The 21602-nt window shown below is 44.3% G+C and overlaps 1 protein-coding gene across 1 annotated transcript; it reads left to right on the forward strand.

Annotated features, from left to right (window-relative positions):
* The first annotated feature begins 1516 nt into the window (after positions 1-1516).
* Positions 1517-6738, forward strand: LOC134294612 (uncharacterized). The gene is made up of 2 exons (XM_062966182.1): positions 1517-2617; positions 5833-6738. Exons 1-2 carry the CDS (start codon positions 1517-1519, stop codon positions 5938-5940), a joined length of 1209 nt encoding a protein of 402 aa, XP_062822252.1. The 3' UTR covers positions 5941-6738.
* The last annotated feature ends 14864 nt before the right edge of the window (positions 6739-21602 follow it).

Below are 21602 nucleotides of genomic sequence, written 5' to 3' on the forward strand. Positions count from 1 at the left end.
CTCCCATGCGAACTCCCCCTTGTGTGCGCACTGGCTCTCCCTTTCTCTATGGCTCTTTTCAGGTCGCTTGGGAACCCGAAGTGCCTCCTCCCTTTGCCTTTGTGTCCAAGAAGGAAAGAAGGACGTTGCAAGGTTTGCATTGAGGGTGTTTCTCTGGTGGGTTTGGCTTGGAAGGGGGCTCATTAAGGCCCAATTAATTAATGCACTGAGCTGAGGCGAGGCGGCGGCGGCGGCCATTTCCCCCCTCCGTCTTCCTCCTCCTCCTCGGCCTCCTTCCCCCTCGCCCCCTCCCATTGGCTGAGCCTCCCATTGGCTGAGGGGCAAAAGGAAAGGAGTTTGGGTGCTTTGCAAAAGCTTTTTTTTCTTTTCGAAAAAAACGAAGAAATAAGAAAAAACGGCCTCTCGCGATTCGAAACCGCAATATCCAGACGTGTGGACAACCAAGGTTCGATATTGCTTCAAAACAATCAAAAATAACGAATCAATAACGGTAAACGGGGAAAACGAATTATTTGAGCAAGCCTAGTTATTAACTTAAAATCTGCCTGAACCAAATCTTCTAACCTTCCCTGTCATGGAACCAAGTCCCAGGGCTGAATTTCCAAGCCCTGGACTTGGAGTCATAACATAAATAATCCTGGAAGCACCTGGCAGAAGAAGATAGAAGAGCCTGGGAACTCGGGGTTGAAAGTATAAACAATTATAATTGGTAGAGTGGGTGGGAATAGTAGAAATGTAATACAGGGGGTGGGGTTTGATGATGATATTTACGTGTGGTGTTACGTTGCATCAGAGGTGATAAAAATGATTGTATGTAAACATTAGGTCATTCTCGACTTTTTCCAAAGTCATGTATTCTTCAATAAAGGTTGGATTTGAGAGCAGCTATCTTTGATCTGCGTTCAGACTAGTCCTTTGAAGTGAGCCTGACATTTAAGTCGAGAATCCCGTTCTCACCCTCCTGCGGATTCGCAGTGAAGTGATAATGAGTGGAGAAGGAGATCAAAGCCCAAATGGAGCAGGGAGGCCTTTGCCAGGGGCCCGGCCGTTGGGGGAAGAAACGCTGCAAGCCATAGCTTCCTCTACGGGGTACCCCAGGCCGGACGGCGTGACCCAGAGGATTCCCAGAGGAGGAAGAGGCGTCTCGGCAGCTGCAGAATCCAGTTGGGGATCGGGAGGGAGCATGCCGGAGACCGTGGCCCTGCGGTTATCCATCTTGGAGACTAATTTATCCAGGCTGTCGGAAACCGTGGGGAGATTAGTGCCACTATTGGAAGAGAATCTCCAGAAGGAGCCCACCCGATATGGCGCCGAGAGGGAGCAGAGTAAAGAAGAGGCTTGGAGCCAGAGGGGCCAGCGCGCCTCAACACAGAGCCCCGTGGCGGCAAGGGGTGAGGGGGATGAGGAATACTGGCAGGAACTGGAGTTCCGAGACAGAATGGCGCGCGAAGTGGAGCGCCAGCAAGCTCTGGGAACTCTGAGGCCGCCAACTCCAACAGGACTTCCAACCCCTTAAATGGGCGTCGGGGTGGAAAGACCACTGGGGCCAGGGATCGGGTCCAGTGGATTGGCGGACGAAGGCGGAGAGGAGCCGGAGATCCAGGAAGAGGAGGAGGATGTGCCGTACGACGAGGGAAGGCGAGGTGCGGGGGCTACAGCGAGGCCCGCATTCGGATGGGTGGAAGGGCCGACAGCAGCGGCAGAATTTCGGGAGCCGCGGGGAACGACCGCCGGAGTGGGGCGCGGCGTGTTCAAAGGGGCCGTCCAAGGAACCCTGATGCAACCCTTCCCCATGCCTCCCAGACAGCATCAACGGGCCGCAGAATGGATGCAAAGGAGGGAAGAGCTCAAACTGGAATACGGAGGGGAATCATCTGAACTGAACTTTTTCCTCATTGGCATCAGAGGATATATGGAAGACAATGCACACACATTCCCCTCCGAAGGAAGCATGGTTCGGGCCATCGGCAACACACTAAAGAGAGGAGCAGCCAGCTGGTATGTGCAACTACATGCCAGACGCGACCCGTGCCTGAGGTCAGTGCCCCGCTTCCTCGCCGCACTTGAAAACCGGTTCAGAGACCGGCTAGAGCAATTGAGGGCTCGAGACCAGCTTAAAGGAATAAAGCAGAGGGACAAAACGGTGCCCGAGTACGCAGAGGAATTCCTCCATCTCGCGGAAAGGGTGCCAGAGTGGTCTGAAGTGACCAAAGTGGAGATATTCAAAGAGGGACTACGCCCCAAGGTTTTTAGTTGGGCAGCGCACAGAGACGACCCAGAAACACTCCAGGGCTGGATACAACTAGCGGGGCGCGTCGAATCCACCCTGGCCCAAGTAAAGCGTTTCAGGGGCGGCGGCGGCGGCCAGCAAAGACCGGTGGCGAGGGGTCGAGGAGAAACGAGGAAGCAGGAAAGGCCCGGAGGGAGGCCGGGGATCCCCTTCAAAGGAGATGACAACAAACCCAAGCCGGGATGCTTTGTATGTGGGAAGACGGGCCATCGAGCAGCAGAATGTTGGGCCCGGAAGGGGGAGCCGCCAAAACCCTCAAAGCCCAAGCCAGCAGCCGGGAGACGAGCGGAGGAGGAGGTGCGAGCCCCAGAATCTCCGGAAAGGCTGGTGAGTCGAGACAAACGCATGCTAGTAGTGCCAATCTGCCTATCGGGGCTAGAGAATCGGGCCACCTGCAGGGCATTCGTGGATTGCGGTTGTTCTAGGAACATTATAACTCCGGAATTAGCAGGAGCGCTGAAATGCCAGCAGACGTTGCTTGACTCCCCAATTGCATTTTCGCAGCTAGATGGATCAGTTGCTGCTGGGGAAGTATCTACGAAGGAAATACGGGGGGTCCCATGTAAAATAGGCAAATGGGAAGGAAGAATATCCTTTGTGATAGCCCCTATTGCCACATACAATGTAATACTAGGAATCCCATGGCTCGAACAGGCAAATCCTGAAGTAGATTGGAGAGGAAAGAGCCTAGCATTTAAAGAACAACAAACACAATGGGAGATAAGCAAAATAGCAGGAGAGGAGGACGAGGGAAATGAAGCAGGGGAAATAGACCCACAGCTATTGCCACCTGAATACAGAGACTTTGTGGATGTCTTCAATCAGAAAGAGGCAAGCAAATTACCTCCTAAGAAAAATATAGAAGTAGAAATTGAAATAACCCCAGGAGCAAACTTACCAAAACCAAAAGTGTATCCCATGTCTGTTCAGGAGAAGGAGGAATTGAGGAAATATATCGATAAGAACCTGGCGCGAGGCTTCATTAAGCCATCCAACTCCCCTCTTGGAGCCCCAGTGTTATTTAGGAGGAAGAAAGACAACTCTTTGAGATTGTGCATTGACTATCGAAATTTAAATGCAATTACTAAGGACAATAAATACCCTATGCCCTTAGTAAAGGATTTAATTACCGTATTGAAGGAAGGGAGCATATTTACCAAACTGGATTTAATTGAAGCATACCATAAATTAAGAATCAAACCCGAGGATACTTGGAAAACTGCATTTTCCTGCGCATTCGGCCATTTTGAATATTTAATTTTGCCATTTGGGTTAAAAAATGGCGGCGGTTGCTTTATGCAGCTTATAAATGAAATACTGCACCCATTGTTGTACCGAGGAGTATTCATATTCCTTGATGACATCTTGATCGTGAGCGAAGATAAAGAAAAGCACGTGGAATTGGTCCGGGAAGTTTTGCAAAGACTAAGGGAAGCAAAGCTGTATGCAAAACTGTCCAAATGTGAATTTAATAAAACTCAAATTGACTTTCTGGGGTATCGGATATCTCCAGAAGGGTTAGCTATGGACCCGTCTAAAGTATCAGACGTAAAAGAATGGGGAGTACCTCAAACAAGGAGGCAATTGCAATCATTTCTGGGATTTGCAAATTTTTATAGATCGTTCATAAAAGGCTTTGCGCAAATAACCGCACCCCTTACTGAACTTTTAAAAACAAAAGGGAAAGGGGAGACAGCAAAAGTGAAAGCTCCTGGCGCCAAACTGAGTTGGACGCCAGAATGCCAAAAGGCATTTGAAACCCTAAAAGGACGCTTCACAGAAGAACCCGTCCTAAAACACCCCGATATCCGGAGCCCTTTCATAATTCATTGCGATGCTTCAGACTGTGCATACGGGGCAGTACTATTGCAAAAAGATCAAAATGGGAACTTAAAACCTTGTGGATATTTGTCCCGGAAGTTCAGTGAAACTGAAAAATGTTGGCCCATATGGGAAAAAGAAGCATTAGCCATATTAAAAGCCTTAGAATGCTGGCGACACTTCCTCGAAGGGAGCGGAATCCCATTTGAAATTTGGTCTGACCATAAGAACCTCCAGTATTTAAAATCTCCTCGAAAATTGTCCCCCAAACAAATTAGATGGGCACAATACTTCAGCAGGTTCGATTTCCAATTAAAGTTTTTCCAAGGGAAACAGAATGTCTTGGCAGACGCTCTTTCACGCATGCCTCAACACGAAGGCATAACCACAGCAAAAGAGGGAACACTATTTTCTGATAAACAATGGGGTTTAGCTGTCAGTACAAGAGCGCAGACCCAAAGAGAGAACACTGCTATTATTGAATTCGACAAGGAAAATAGTTGGGGAAAAGAACTGAGACAGTCATACGAAGGAGATCAGTGGATCGCATCCAACGCAGAAAAGGGGGAGCAGAAGGGGGGATTTTGGTTTGTGAACAAGAAACTGTATATCCCAGCAATATTAAGGATTAAGATTTTGCATCGTTTTCACAATAACCAGAGCGCTGGTCATACAGGAATTACAAAAACAACAAAGGCAATAGCAAAACATTGTTGGTGGCCAGGAATGAGGAAGGACATAAAGAATCATGTTATTCAATGTGATGATTGTGCCAGAAATAAATCGAGAGGAGGGAAGCCAATGGGATTGTTACAAACAGTAGCAGAACCTACCAGACCTTGGGAATGTGTAGCTATGGACTTTGTGGGGGAACTGCCGGTTAGCAAAGGACATCGTTATATTTGGACAGTATTAGACCTGTTTTCTAAACAGGCCCACTTTATAGCACTGACGAAACTACCATCGGCAGAGAAACTAGCTGAATTGTACATAAACCATATTTATAAACTTCATGGATGTCCCAGTAGAGTGGTCAGTGACAGAGGGGTTCAGTTCACAGCAAAATTCTGGGAAAAATTCTTGGAAATGCTAGGAGCAGAAAGGAGTCTAAGTTCTGCTTTTCACCCCATGACAAACGGGGCAGTAGAACGTACTCAACAGACGCTTGGGCAGTTCCTTCGCATGTACTCTAACATGAGACAAAATGACTGGTCTAAGTGGCTGGCTTTCGCAGAACTAGCTTTTAATTCGACTATACATTCCGCAACAAATAAAACTCCCTTTGAAGTAGTTTACGGGTATGAAATACAGCCTCTGCCCCAGTTGCCAAGATGGACAGAGAATGGAGAAACAGGGGCAGGGAAATGGAAAACTCAAATGCTAGAATGTTGGAGTCAAGTGACTGCATCCTTAAAGGAAGCACACAAAAAGTATAAAACATTCGCAGACAGAAAAAGGATGGAAGGCGATAAATTGGAGAAAGGAGATTTAGTGTGGTTAAGTACACAAAACATCAAGTTGGGGCTACCTTCGAGAAAACTGGGCCCCAAATATATTGGACCATTCAGAATACAGGGTGTTATAAACGAAGTGACTTTCCAATTGGCATTGCCAAAAAGTTTAGGGAAAATACACCCAGTATTCCATCGCAGCTTACTGAAAAAGTATATGGGTACTTTGGACAAAATGGACACATAGAGTTATTGTTTGATTTATTTCAGAATTGTGATGAAAGAAGCACCGAAGAGGAGGATGGAGAAAAAGAGGGCGCCATGTCATGGAACCAAGTCCCAGGGCTGAATTTCCAAGCCCTGGACTTGGAGTCATAACATAAATAATCCTGGAAGCACCTGGCAGAAGAAGATAGAAGAGCCTGGGAACTCGGGGTTGAAAGTATAAACAATTATAATTGGTAGAGTGTGTGGGAATAGTAGAAATGTAATACAGGGGGTGGGGTTTGATGATGATATTTACGTGTGGTGTTACGTTGCATCAGAGGTGATAAAAATGATTGTATGTAAACATTAGGTCATTCTCGACTTTTTCCAAAGTCATGTATTCTTCAATAAAGATTGGATTTGAGAGCAGCTATCTTTGATCTGCGTTCAGACTAGTCCTTTGAAGTGAGCCTGACATTTTGTCTCATGTTAGAGTACATGCGAAGGAACTGCCCAAGTGTCTGTTGAGTACGTTCTACTGCCCCGTTTGTCATGGGGTGAAAATTCACGATAGCCAGTCCAAAGGTAGTTTTCCGAAGTCGGTAACCAGAGCCGAAGTGAAGTCAATCCAAAGCCAGGAAGGAAGAAAGATGCAACTGCAATAAGCCAATCCAAACGTCGTTACCGGGGGTCATCAAACAGAGCTGAAGTCGCCAGTCCAAAGGCCCAGGAAGGGAGAAAAGCACACTCACGATAGTCCAGTCCAAATCCAAGAGTCACAGGAACCAGGAACGCCAAGCTGTAGAGCCAGGACTCAAAGCCCAACAGGAAAAACAGGCAGGGACAAACTTATGCCAAAATGACACTTTGCCTTCTGCAAAGGATCCCCATTTCAGACCCTACTTTTAACTTACACATCATTATCTGAAGATGAGCTGGCCTCCACCCCATCGTCATCTCCCACAGCTGTTCCTATCATCACACGTGAATCCCGGTTATCATCCCTCCAGTTCCTCCATCTTCTATCAAGACTTAGGTTTCCCCATGACCCTGGTGTATCAGCTGTTTGCCAATCCTCCTGTCCGGCATGTTCACCTTCTTTGCACAACAACTACTCAACTACACCTGCACCAAGTGTAAACAGATTACTCTGATGGAGCAGAGGATCGAACAACTTGAGGCCCGCATTAAGACCCTTAAGGACATTCAGGCACTTGAGCTCTTCTTGGACACTGCACAACACGCTGCTGTAGATCTGCAACCTGCATCACACCAACACCACCATGATCAGGAACTTTATGGGGAGATCAACTCAAAGGTAGACAACTCTCAGGCTTGGAAGGAGGTCACCCATAGAAAGAGACACAGGACCAGGCAGCCTCCGCAGAACTCCTCTGCTCAGCTGCATTTGCACAACAGATTCCAAATTCTCACACCATTAACAAACAATCAGGAAACACATCTTGTGGAGGACCACAGTTACTTAGATACCACTCAGTGGGCCACTCTTGATCAACGCGCAGGGGATAGCCCTGACGGGGACAATGCATCGCCACATTCAAACTTATGTAATCATGCAAATGCTCCATCCCCAATTGTAGACGAGGCACAGCAGGAACACCCTTGGGAGAGTGATGGGCTCTTGGACGCATCTCAATGGATTGTCATTGATGAATGCACTGGGGATGTCGAGGAGGAGGGCAACACTTTACACCTACACAATTCACTCCAACAGGAACACACTTCAGGGGACATACACACTGTCTTGCACAAAAGGGACCCTGTCAATCCTCAAAGGAAACAGGTCTTGGTAGTAGGTGACTCCCTCCTTAGAGGAACGGAAGCCATCATTTCCAGACCAGATGGGATGGCTCGAGAAACATGCTGCCTCCCGGGGGCAAAAATACACCATATCACTCAGAGGCTCAGCAGGCTCCTAAAGCCCCATCACCCTCCCCACCTTATGTTGATTCATGTAGGTACCAATGACATCGCTAGGCATACTTTTCAAAAGATCACAAATGATTTTCGAGCCCTCGGAAGTAAGCTAAAACTGTGTAATGTACAGGTGATCTTTTCATCCCTCCTCCCCGTTGTAGGACACGGCTCTACAAGGGCCGGAAAAATAGTACAGGTCAATAACTGGCTCAGAAAATGGTGTCAAGAGGAGCATTTTGGCTTCCTTGACCATGGTCTACTCTTCCAGGAGGATGGCCTACTGGCAAGTGATGGGGTGCATCTCACACAAGTAGGAAAACATCTTTTTGCACACAGACTCACAAACTTCATCAGGCGCATTTTAAACTAGATCCACTGGGGGAGGGGAATAACAGCCTGGCAAACACTATGTTACTCACGACCACAGGGAACTGCCAAAAGGCTAAATGGAGGGCTGCACAAACACAGCAAGGACCAACTACCGAGAGCACAATAATCCCAAATAAACAGCTCAAGGGGAGGTCACAGGGGCTTACATGTCTTTACACTAATGCACAGAGCATGGGAAATAAGCAAGACGAACTCCAACTTTTAACACAGCACCACACGTACGACATCATAGGCATCACTGAAACCTGGTGGGATGACTCCCATCACTGGAATTTAACCATTGAGGGCTATAACCTCTTTCACAGAAATAGAACAAAGGGGAGAGGAGGGGGAGTAGCTTTATATGTCAAAAACAGTTACGTTGCAGAAGAAATGCAAGACTGTAATCTGGGAAACCAGCTTGAAAGCATCAAGGGAACCGGGACTCAAAAAGATCTCGTCGTGGGTGTCTACTACAGACCTCCGAACCAGGATACAGAACTTGATGAAGCCTTTTGTCAACAGCTGACCAAACAGGCACAAAGAAAAGATATAGTAGTCATGGGCGATTTCAACTATCCTGATATCTGCTGGAAAACAAACTCGGCCAAGAGCACAAAGTCCAACAAATTCCTCACTTGCCTTGCAGACAATTTTATGGTCCAGAAGGTAGAAGAGGCAACAAGGGGATCAGCAACTCTTGATCTAATCTTAACAAATGTGGAAGACCTGATCAATACAGTAGAAGTCGTCGGATCCTTAGGGGCAAGTGACCATGTGCTCCTGCAGTTTGTGATACAATGGAAGGCTGAAACTAAGACAAGTCAAACATGCATTCTGGACTTTAAGAGAGCTGACTTCCAAAAAATGAAGGAAATACTGAGCAGCATTCCATGGATGCCAATATTAAGAGACAAGGGAGTTAACGATGGATGGGAATTTTTTAAAAGTGAAATACTCAAGGCGCAAATGCAAACAGTGCCAACAAAGAAAAAAAATATGGCACATGCAAAGAAGCCAGAATGGATGTCCAAAGAACTTCTAACTGAGCTAAAACTCAAAAGTGACATGCACAAGAAGTGGAAAAGGGGAGAAATCACCAAAGAAGAATTCAAACGTATAGCCAACTCCTGTAGGGAAAAGGTTCGCAAGGCTAAAGCGCAAAATGAGCTCAGGCTTGCCAGGGACATTAAAAACAACAAAAAAGGCTTTTTTGCTTACGTTGGTAGAAAAAGGAAGAAAAAGGAGGCGATAGGGCCATTGCAAGGAGAAGATGGGGTGATGGCGACATGGGACAGGGAAAAGGCAGAACTGCTTAATGCCTTCTTTGCCTCGGTCTTCTCACAAAAAGAAAGCCATCTTCAACCTCAGCAACATGAAATGGACGAAGGATTTGGGGAAATCCAACCCCAAATAGGGAAACAAGTTGTCCAGGAACACCTGGCCACTCTAAACGAATTCAAGTCCCCAGGGCCAGATCAACTACATCCAAGAGTACTGAAGGAACAAGCGGAAGTTATTTCAGAACCACTGGTGATCATATTTGAGAGTTCTTGGAGAACGGGAGAAGTCCCAGCAGACTGGAGGAGGGCAAATGTGGTCCCTATCTTCAAGAAGGGAAAAAAGAACGACCCAAACAATTACCATCCGGTCAGCCTCACGTCGATACCAGGCAAGATTCTGGAAAATGATCATTAAGGAAGTGGTCTGCAAACACTTAGAAACAGATGCGGTCATTGCTAATAGTTAACACGGATTTACCAAAAACAAGTCATGCCAGACTAATCTGATCTCTTTTTTCGATAGAGTTACGAGTTGGGTCGATACAGGAAATGCCGTAGATGTAGCGTACCTGGATTTCAGTAAGGCCTTCGACAAAGTCCCTCACAACCTTCTGGCAAACAAACTAGTAAAATGTGGGCTAGACAAAACTACGGTTAGGTGGATCTGTAATTGGCTAAGCGAACGAACCCAAAGGGTGCTCACCAATGCGTCGTCTTCATCATGGAAAGAAATGACAAGTGGAGTGCCGCAGGGCTCCATCCTGGGCCCGGTTCTGTTCAACATCTTTATTAACGACTTAGACGAAGGGTTAGAAGGCACGATCATCAAGTTTGCAGACGACACAAAACTGGGAGGGATAGCTAACATTCCAGAAGACAGGAGCAGAATTCAAAACGATCTTGACAGACTAGAGAGATGGGCCGAAACTAACAAAATGAAGTTCAACAGGGACAAATGCAAGATACTTCACTTCGGCAGAAAAAATGGAAATCTAAGATACAGAATGGGGGACGCCTGGCTTGACAGCAGTGTGTGCGAAAAAGACCTTGGGAGTCCTTGTGGACAACAAGTTAAACATGAGCCAGCAATGTGATGCGGCTGCTAAGAAAGCCAATGGGATTCTGGCCTGCATCAATAGGGGAATAGCGTCTAGATCCAGGGAAGTCATGCTCCCCTCTACTCTGCCTTGGTCAGACCACACCTGGAATACTGTGTCCAGTTTTGGGCACCACAGTTGAAGGGAGATGTTGACAAGCTGGAGAGCGTCCAGAGGAGGGCAACTAAAATGATCAAAGGTCTGGAGAACAAGCCCTGTGAGGAGCGGCTTAAAGAGCTGGGCATGTTTAGCCTGCAGAAGAGAAGGCTGAGAGGAGACATGATAGCCATGTACAAATACGTGAAGGGAAGTCATAGGGAGGAGGGAGCAAGCTTGTTTTCTGCTGCCCTGCAGACTAGGACACGGAACAATGGCTTCAAACTACAGGAAAGGAGATTCCACCTGAACATCAGGAAGAACTTCCTCCCTGTGAGAAGGGCTGTTCGGCAGTGGAACTCTCTGCCCCAGACTGTGGTGGAGGCTCCTTCTTTGGAGGCTTTTAAGCAGAGGCTGGATGGCCATCTGTCAGGGGTGCTTTGAATGCGATTTCCTGCTTCTTGGCAGGGGGTTGGACTAGACGGCCCATGAGGTCTCTTCCAACTCTACTATTCTATGATTCTATGATTCTATGATTCTGTCCCAAAGACCCCACAAACGTACCACTAGAAGTTGGCTCTGCGGCCATTTTTTTTATTTTGTGTACCCTAGTCCAGTCCGATGTGCCCTCCACATTTTCATCACTCTCAGACCCATCATCCCCAGAGAAACCCAAAAATGACTCCTCCTCTGTGGGAGCAGTAAGTATATCCCGGAGCTTCTTCCTTTCCCTTTCCTCATCTGATTCCTGCTCCCGCGTAACCCTCTTAGTTCCTCTATTCACATCCATCCCATCTCCCTCTTCAATCATTGACTCCTCATCACTTGAAAACCCTTCAAACGTGTCTTCTTCAGAAGGTGCCATAAGTATCTCCCGGATCTGTTTCCTTTGCTGTTCTTCATCTGGCACCTGCTCAAGATTACCCCTTTTCCTCCTACTAGTACTTCTACTACCGTTGGTAATATTGCCAGCAGATTCAACTACAACATTAGAGTTGGCAAATCTGAGAGCGCATAGCGAGCACAACTATATATTTCGAGGTTTTTTTTATAACATATTAAAAAAGGAATATATAGTTCTCCAAGTTACATGTGCACTGCACACTGGTATAGCCTTGCCTTCTTCAAACACTGATCCATTTCTAATCCAAGGGATTTCAGTTAGCCCATCTGCGAGCCCATTGCAATGAAGTGTTCGTGGGGATGTGGGTCGTCCCGTAAGAGTTCGGGCCAAGCCATTGCCGCAGGCCGAGGAACGAGGGGTGGCACTGGCAGGAAACAAAGGCGGGCTCCCGAAAGCAGCCCCATGCAAAGTGAAAATGTGCAAGGTCAGGGTCCGGGTGGATCGCCAGCGGAAATGTGTCCCCTCCAAAATCAAACCCAGTCAACTGTGGCAGAGGAGGCCACTGATGTCTCAGAAATTGGTCGTGTCGTTGTCCTTGCGCCAGACATAGTGGTAAAGAAAGAAATTGATAGGCTACCACTAACTCTTTCATCATCAGATGATGGGGGAGAAGATGACCATGCCAGTAGTGCCGTTCGCCCAGAGGACGTTCTGTTGCAAACAACTCCTTCCTCCCCCTGTCCTGTGAGCATCCCACAAAGACCACCATTGGGAAGGCTGAAGTCTTTCCTCTGGGACCATTTCACTGTCCATTCCCAATGTGCGGGACAAACATTAGCAGAAGCATTTGTCCACCTGAGGCATTTGTCCACCACTGGCTTAAGGGTCCACATGAAGAGGCATCATCCATCTATTCCCTTGGGGGGGGGGGGAGGATCCCTTAGCCCTGCAAGCAGTAGCCTGAGCTCTCCAACATCTCCGTTAGGGCCGGGTGGGAGACAGACTCAAGCAACCTTAGATGACTGGGGCCATTCCGCTGGCAGGAAGAGAACGGGGGAAACGGCACCCACCTTTGAGCAGATCACTCAGCGAGTGGGCTCTCGACCACCATCCCTTCAAAATGGTGGAGCAAGAAGGCTTTGTTCGCTTGATGAAACTGCTGTGTCCCCAATACAAACTCCCCTCGCGGCACACCTTTTCCAGAAGCGTGATACCCGGGCTGTATGAAGCCTGCAAGGTACGCATTGAAATGATGTTGCGGGGCGCCCACGGAGAACACATCCATTACACTTCTGACATTTGGACCAGCATTGGTGGAGGCCATTCCTACCTTTCTCCCACTGCGCATTGGTGGGAGAAAGACCAAAGCCTGGAGATGGGCCATCGCTGGGCACTACTAGCCATGGAGGCCGTAGATAAGGACCACAAGGCGGAAACGATCTGCCAGAGGCTTGAAAGCATGATGGCGGAATGGATGCATCACCATCCAGAGGCCATGAGGACAAGGTTCATGGTAACACATGTGGACAAAAATATAATTAGGGCGGTGGAAAGCGTCGGATTCACCAATGTTACATGTCTGGCACACTTGCTCCACAACACCGTCAAAAATGTTTTTTTTTTAATAAAATTTTATTAGTTTTCTTAAAATACATCACTACCTCAGTACATTACATATTCTTCTATTCCATACATAATTCATTGCATCAACAATATATGTACATGTATCTTGTATGTTGTTTTGTTCACCTCTGTGCCCACCCCCCTCCGAGCCATTTCAATTTGCATTCTCTTTCCAAAATACCATTTCTTCTTGTGGAGGTAATTTCCCATCTACTTCTTTTAAACCATTCTCAATAAATTTTCCCCAAACCTCATTAAAGTCATTTTTCTTCCATACCCCTTTCTTAACTCTTAACCTACATGTCAACTTATCGTTTATTGCTAATTTCCATAGTTCTTTGTACCATTCTTCTATTTGTATATTTTGCTATCAACAACCTTGCTGCAGTTAGCATGTTATTTATTGCATCCTTCTCTGTTTTCTTCAATTTCTTAACATTATATAATGACAACAATGCAATACTTGCACTTTTTCCTATCTTCATATCCATTATAGTTTCTATTTCTCTAAATACTTTCCCCCAAAATACGTTTACATATTTACATTGCCACCACATATGTATGTATGTGCCCACCTCCTGGCAACCTCTCCAACAATTTTTTTGTGGCATTCTTATTTATGTTTGCTATCTTTACTGGTGTTAAATACCATTTCCATACCAATTTATAATAATTTTCTTTAACGCGTATCGATAAATTCGTTAAATGTCTTTGATCCCATAACTGTACCCAATCCACTTCCCCTATCTTAGTCCCTAGATCTTCCTCCCATATTTCTCTTAATATTGCATCCTTTATTTTTTTTCCCCTTAATTTCAATTATTATCTTATACATTTTGCTAGTTATTCCTTTCATTTTGTGGCCTTCTCCCATTGCTCTTTCCTTTTGTATCATTTGTTCAAATTGTGTAAGTTTGCCTCCTTCCCCATTACTTTTTTTCCAATTCTTGAACCATTGCTCTAACTGTAAGCAATGGAACCACGAGAGTTTAGTATCTCTAAATTCTCTCAGTATAGTTTCTTTCTTCATATCCACCTTTATCCAATCTCCAATTTTGTCTATATTCTTTTCTCTTAGTTTTTCATCCAACATATTCTTTAGGTTTTTTGGGAATTTCCTGTCCATCATTATTGGTGTTAATGTTGAACTTTCTGACAATAATACTTTCTTATATCTATTCCAAATTTCTAGCACATTTCTCAACATTGGGTTTTTTACTCCCTTAATTTCTTTCTTTTTTAAATCTTTGAAAAATATGTTCCAAATTTTTTCCTCTGCTTCTTCCGAATCTTCCTCCAACCATTCCAAATTCTCCTTATTTATCATCCCTTCTATAACTAATCTCATCCTATTTGCTTCGTAATATTTTTTAATATTGGGGAGTGCTAGACCTCCTGCCTTCTGTGATCTATACCACAGTTGTTTATTTAACCTATTTTTCTTGTTACCATTGCAATATTTATTAATCATTTGTTGCCATTTACTTAATTCCTCTTCTGAAATTTGTAGTGGTACCATTCTAAATATAAAATTTATCCTTGGAAGAATTTTCATTTTAACTAACGCTATCCTTCCGAACCATGATAGTTTAATATTTTCATATTCTAGTAATTTCTTTTGAATTGCTTTCCTTAAAGTTGTAACATTTACCTCTTCCATTTCATGTAGATCCTTGGTTATAGTTACTCCTAGGTATTTTATTTTGTTCTTAATCTTTATTTTCATATTAGCTTGTTTCATAAAGTCTTCTTCTTCCTTTTTTGTATAGTTAAGTAACATCATTTCTGATTTGTTCCAATTGATTTGTAAACCTGTTATTTTACCAAATATCTCTAAATGTAATTTTATTCTATCCATATTGGCACACATATTCTTAATTGTCAATAGTGTATCATCTGCGAATAAATTAACTTTTTGTTTTGTTGTTGTTCCAACCCCTTCTAATTTCTCATCTTTTCTTATTACATTTGCAAGTAATTCTATTGCTATGGCAAACAATATTGGCGACAAAGGGCAGCCTTGTCTTGTTCCCCTCATTACCTTTATTTCTCTTGTCACTCCATCATTTATGGTTACTATCGCTGTATTGTTTGAATAAAATTGTTCTATCAATCCTTTCATTTTATTCCCTATTCCGAATTTATTCATAATTGTTTTTAATGTTTTCCATTCCACACAATCAAATGCCTTGAATATATCCAGAGCTAATATCCCTACTTTTGTTTTTTCATATTGAGATACCCAAACTTTATTTATTACTCTCCCTATTAAATTTGGCATTTCCCTCCCTTTCACGAAACCACACTGATCGGTCTTTATATATTTATACATACAATTATTCATTCTTTTAGCCATTATAGCTGAAAATATTTTTGAATCTTGATTTATTAGTGATATAGGCCTATATGAACCTGTATCTGTCAAATCCTTATCTGGTTTCGGTATCAATATTATCAGAGATTTCGTCCACGAGTCCGGTATTTTCTCCCCACACATTATTCCATTATATAAGTCCAATAGTTTGGGAATCAGTATTTCTTTAAAAGTTTTATAAAATTCTGGATCCAGTCCATCCAAACCTGGGGCCTTCCCAATCTTTAATTTTTTAATAGTTTCTTCTATTTTGCATCTCTCTATGGGCTTCTCTAATAATTCTTTGTCTTCTTCTCCTAATTTACCCTCCCAATTTTCCTCTACGTATTTCCTAATTTCTTCTATGGAACAGGCCTTTGTTTGGTATAATTCTTTATAGAATTCTTCAAAAACCTCTATTTTTTCTTTCACTGATCTACATATTTCTCCTTTTTTATTTCTTATCATATTTATTAAATTTTCCATTTTCTTTTTTTGCGTTGATCTAGCTAGCATTTTTGAGTTCCTATTGCTATATTCGAAAAATTCTCTTTTTAAATATATTAAGTTTTCTTGAACCTCATCAATCTCAATTTTATCAAATTCTTCTTTTTTGGCCCTTAATTTTATATATGTTTGTGTATCTACCTTTCTAATATAATCCTTCTCCAGCTCTTCTATATCTTTATTCAAGCTCCTTTTCCTTTCTTCTTGTTTCCTCTTTAGCTTGATTGTCTCCTTTATACATAATCCTCTTATCACCGCCTTCATTGTATCCCACAGAATTCCTTTTGGCACACCTCCTTCATTTATTTCCCATGTTTCTTGCCATTCGGCTTTTATTTTTTCTACAATATCTTTATAATTCAATATCCTAGCGTTTAACCTCCACCTTCTCATTTTTTCATAATCACACTTTAACCCAATTTCCATTGACACCAAGGCATGATCCGAGACCCTTATATTACTAATATTTGCGTCTAACAACTTATTCAGCATGTTTACTGAAACAAAGAAATAATCAATTCTTGTGTATACAGCAGAATAAAATGTATATTTTTTTATCTCCCTTTACCACCCTCCATACATCCTTTAAGTGCCATTTATTCATAACTTTACTTAATTCTGTTAATCCTCTATTTGATCTTTGCATTGTTTTCCGAATATTACATTATTCAAAGAAAGAAGCTCTAATGAAAATAATGAGGAAAAATCCAGATAGATTAAAAATTGGAAGAACAAAACTGGAAATGTACAATGACTACTGCCCAGAGACTAAGAATTGGAGACACGGAATGAAGTTAGTTACAAGTAAATTGATGGAAGCGGGTATACCCTACATGTGGGGATATCCATTGTTTTTGAAGTTCCAATGGGCAGGGAAAAGATACAGCGTGAATTCTGCTGAGGAAGGATTGAAACTACTGAAGGAACTGAATATAAACAAGAGGAAGAATGCAGTGGGACCAGAGAGAAAAGATAGAGGAGTAGGAGAACCGGCTGGAGCAGCAAATGAAGAAAGAAAATTGGAGGAATTGATTGGAGCAGTTGGAGGAAAGGAGCAACAGGAAAACTACTAGCAAATTAGACACTGCAAGAAGAGAAGGTGGAAAAATGAGCACTCGGGGGGAGGTCGACCTTGGGCCATGATCAGATTTCGTCTCCACCCATCTCCATTTGGGAAGGCCAGGGGGTCATGGTTGGGTGGAGACCCAACAAATGGGAATGGGGAAAAGGGAGAAGAAGGGAAAGGGGGGGTATAAAGGGAGGGGAGGAAGGGATAGAGGATAAGGGGAAAGGGTTCACATTAATCCGAGCCATAAAAAAGGAGAAAGTAAATAATATTTGGGATGTCTACTAAACTAAAAATATCGACGTTGAACACCAAAGGCCTAGGAACTTTAATGAAACGGAGGAGAATTGAAGCCCTATTGAAGAAAGATGCAGCACATGTGATCTTCTTGCAAGAGACCCACCAAGCCAGAGAAGGTACAAATGAGTTGAAATCAAATTGGATTAGATGTTATGAGAAATCATTTGGGACATCTAAATCTAAAGGAGTAGCAATAATAATTGCCAAAAAATGTAGTATGGTTGTAAATAAAGTTGTGAAAGATGAGGAAGGAAGATATATAATAATGTATGGGGAAATAGGGGAAGAAAAGTTAGTATTAATAAATGTGTATGCCCCAAATGTTAAGCAGCGGGAATTCTATGAAAAAGTATTAAGTCAAGTAGAAAATTATCATCAGCAAAAAATAATTTTTGGAGGAGATTGTAATTGTTGCATGGATGAAGAAAAAGACAAAACAAATGTCAAAAATGCTTTCAAGACCAATGAGGAACAACACACCTCCAACGCAGGCGCGCACATCGGTCAGCTTATCAAACGCTGCTGGAAGATTGCCGGGTTTTTCCATCGGAGCATGAAGGCGGCCCAAGAGCTGCGGGACAGGCAGAACTTGGAAAGGCTTCCGCAGCACAAGCTGCTACAGGACGTATCCACAAGGTGGAATTCCACCTACAAGATGCTGGCACGAATCGTGGAGCAGCAGAAGGCGGTCCACGGCATCTCCCTCACCTTGGTTGCTCCAATTAGCAGGCTGGTGCCGAGCAAACAAGAGTGGGACACCATCTCCCAGCTGGTTGACGTTCTGAAACCTTTTAAAGAAGCAACAGAGACCCTTTCAGCTCAGGGGGCCCTTCTCAGCCAGGCAGTGCCTCTGGTCTTGGCCCTTAAGAGGCACCTAGTTATGCTCGGAGGCGGACGGACACTCAACTCCCTAACGCCACAGGTCCTGAAGGTCATGAGAAAGTTGATGCTAGCAGTCCATAAATGGCTGGAGCCGCTACTGAACAGCCATGTCCACATGATGGCAGCCATGTGTGACCCGAGGGTAAAGGACATTGTCTGCTCCAAAGACTATCAGGAATAGAAGGCATGACTCGTAAACCATGTGCCAGAGGGGGACGGACAGATATCAAAAGAGTGCCCTTTTTTCTAACATGGGTAAAGTGAAACACTTTGGCCATTTTGACATATTGCTTGCTGGGTGGACAGGAATGAGACGCCATCGGGCCATCTCAAAATTTTTAAAAAGGTGAACATAATACAAGAGATTCCTTGGTAGAAAAAAGTTGCGAGCAATGTATAAGAATTACTCAAATAACTGTTGGAAATGTAAGTCACAGGAGGGATCTTTTTATCATTTATGGTGGTCGTGCCCGAGAATACAGAAATTTTGGAAAAATATCCATGAAGAAATTCAAAAAATATTAAATATAAAGTTCCTTATGAAACCGGAATCTTATTTACTAGGTATTCTAGATCCTTCATTAAATTGGGACTTAAATGACGATAAACTATTTATATATACAACAACAGCTGCCAGAATAGTACTGGCTAAAAAATGGAAACTTGAACAGATTCCTAACTTAGATATTTGGTTAGAGAAGGTGAAAGAAATCAAAGACATGGATCAATTAACTTTTTATATGAAAGAATCAAGAGGTAAACCCATCAAGGAGACTAATTGGGAAAAAGTGGACATGTATTTCAAAACAAAAGTATAAACTAAAATAATAGAAGGACCGGGTCACAAATAGTAACTTTCTTAAATCGATTTAATTAGAGGAATATTTGCTTGTATTAACGTATTCCTATTCCCCTTCCCCTCCTCTCCCCAATCCCTATTCCTTCCCTCTCCTCTTCCCGTTTCCTCACTGTTCCCCCTATGTGATTCTTCCCGGTTTTATTTTAAGTTTGTATGTTTGCATCACTAAAAAATAATAAAAATAATAATAATAAAACAAGAGATTCCTTGGTAGGTGGTCGACAGAGTACTCAAGGAAATAAAGGTAGTCTTCAATATAACCATTTGGTCAGAAGTTGGACCACCCGACTAAAGCCAGAAGTGCTTCTGCCTGGTCTGTTGTGATAAATATATATATTTTTAAATTATCTCACAGGTACAGGTCACAGCTTGGGGGGTGGGCATTGTGGCTGCAAGAGACATGGTGGATTTGTTACCCTCCTTTTCATTTTCAAAGTTATCATCCTCAGGTTACGAAAGTGCTTCTTGTTCGTTTGTTGGCAGATTTCGGACAAACTTTTTAAAAGTTATTAGCCCGGAACAAGTCGCAGCTTTGAGGTTGGGGGGGGGGGGTTGTGCCTGCAAGAGACATGCTAGAATGAGAAGCTTCAAAGTTCTGCTCAAGGTCTTCTTCCTTTGCTTCAGGAAGAGCTTCTTGCTGGTCTGCTGATAGAATTCGGCCGAACTATAGAAACATTGTTACCCTAGTCAAAATACCACCTTGGGGGGGGGGGGTTGCTGGAAGAGACATAGAGGAATGGGCAACCCAGGGGGATTTTCTTCCAGTTTTTAAGCATCTGATTTATGGGTGGGGTGCCACCAGAAAACCCGCGGGCAGGAGGGTTGCTTCGGGTCAGACAAAGGGGCTGCGGCTTGGGCCGGGCATCGTTGCCTGGTAGGGGTTGGGCCTTTATGAATGCTGTAGACATGGAGGAAAGGGAAACCCCTGGGGATTTTTGTCAGTTCTTTATCATTTGACGTATGGGTGGTGTGCCACCAGAACACCCCGCGGGCAGGCGGGTTGCTTCATCTCTGACTAAGGGGCTGCGGCTCGGGGCGGGAATCGTTGCCTGGCAGGGGTTGGGTCTTTATGACAGCTGTAGACATGAAGGAATGGGAAACCCCTGGGGATTTCCTCCAATTTTTAAGCATCTGATGTATTGGGTGCCATCCGGCCACCCTGAGGGAAGGCGTTGTGCTTCTGTTCAAACAAAGGGGTTGCGTCTCGGGCCGGTCATCATCACCTGGCAGGGGTTGGGCCTTTATGACTGCTGTAGACATGGAGGAATGGGAAACCCCTGGGGATTTTTTTCCAGTTTTTAATCATTTGATGTATGGGTGGTGTGCCACCAGAACACCCCGCAGGGCAGGCGGGTTGCTTCGGGTCAGACAAAGGGGCTGTGGCTCGGGCCAGGCAGTGTTGCCCGGCGGAGCCTTTGTGACTGCAAGAAACACGATGTGATGGGTTAGCAAGGGAAATTTCGCAAGTTTTTCAGCATCTGAGATATGGGTGGGGTACTCAACGACCACCCTGAGGGCTGGCAGGTTGCTTATGCTCGTCCTTAGGGGCTGTGGCCCAGACCGGCCATATCCGACTGGCAGTGAGTAGGCCTTCATGACTGCTTCTGCTTGGCCTTTTGGGGTGTGGGACCGCCAACAGTGGCCAGCCCCCCAAAGGAGTGGGAGCCAGTTAGGATCCATTCCACCATCATGCAAAATGTCCTCGCACAAATAGTTTTCAGAAAGGGCCAGGGAGAAAGTACCGGCAAATGGTGACCAGCTATGCAGAGGAGTGGGACCAGAGCACCCATTTTTCTTGCTGCCACGAAGTCCCCACCTCGCAACTTTACAGAAAAGGGGCAGGGGGAGGGTGCCGGCCAATGGTGGCTGGCTGCCCAGAACAGTGAGACCCAAGCCCCCATGTCTACTAGGCTTGTCCGATCGATGGAAAAAATGTTTCAGTTCTCGTTTCTAAAGTAGGGGGTGCCGGCGCTTCGATATAGAAAGTATTTCCGAATTTTTCACCCAAAAATTTCAGATATTTCCAAAAATTCGTAATGATTCTTAATGTTTCTAAAATGGCGGATGCGCATGCGCAATCGCCACAAAAAAAAAAAGGAAACCGGGGGGGACTTTTACAGGGCTCTCCCGCCCTCATTTCTTGAGCTATCCTCATCAAATTTGCTACAGTGGGAGATCACATTCAACACTCTTTGCTCAACAAATTGCAGAAAGTTTCCTGTCTCCTATGATTTTTGGTGAATTTTCATAACTTTTTATAATACACTATTTTTCAATATTTGAAGAAACCTGTTCCTGGTTTGAAAGTCTTATTTCCTGTTCAATTGGGTTCTTATCACTGTAAAAGTCCCTCTTCTACTTGTGTAGACTTTGGATTAGAAACGCAGCACACGCCAAGTAATGCCTTGACAGGATTGGCAATGTCCTTTGGAAACTATAAATTGCTGTGGACCCTCTATTGAATCAAATCAATGTCTGACTTTGTGATTGCAGAAATAACTCAGCCCAAGGCTTGGGAATAGAAATGGAGCGTGAGGGAAGCAATGCCTTGGCGGGTGCCCCACGTCCTTTGGAAACTATTTCTTCCAATGTACCCTTTTAGGTTTGGAAACAATG

This window comes from Anolis carolinensis, unplaced genomic scaffold (assembly GCF_035594765.1).
Source record: "Anolis carolinensis isolate JA03-04 unplaced genomic scaffold, rAnoCar3.1.pri scaffold_17, whole genome shotgun sequence".
NCBI lineage: Eukaryota > Metazoa > Chordata > Lepidosauria > Squamata > Dactyloidae > Anolis > Anolis carolinensis.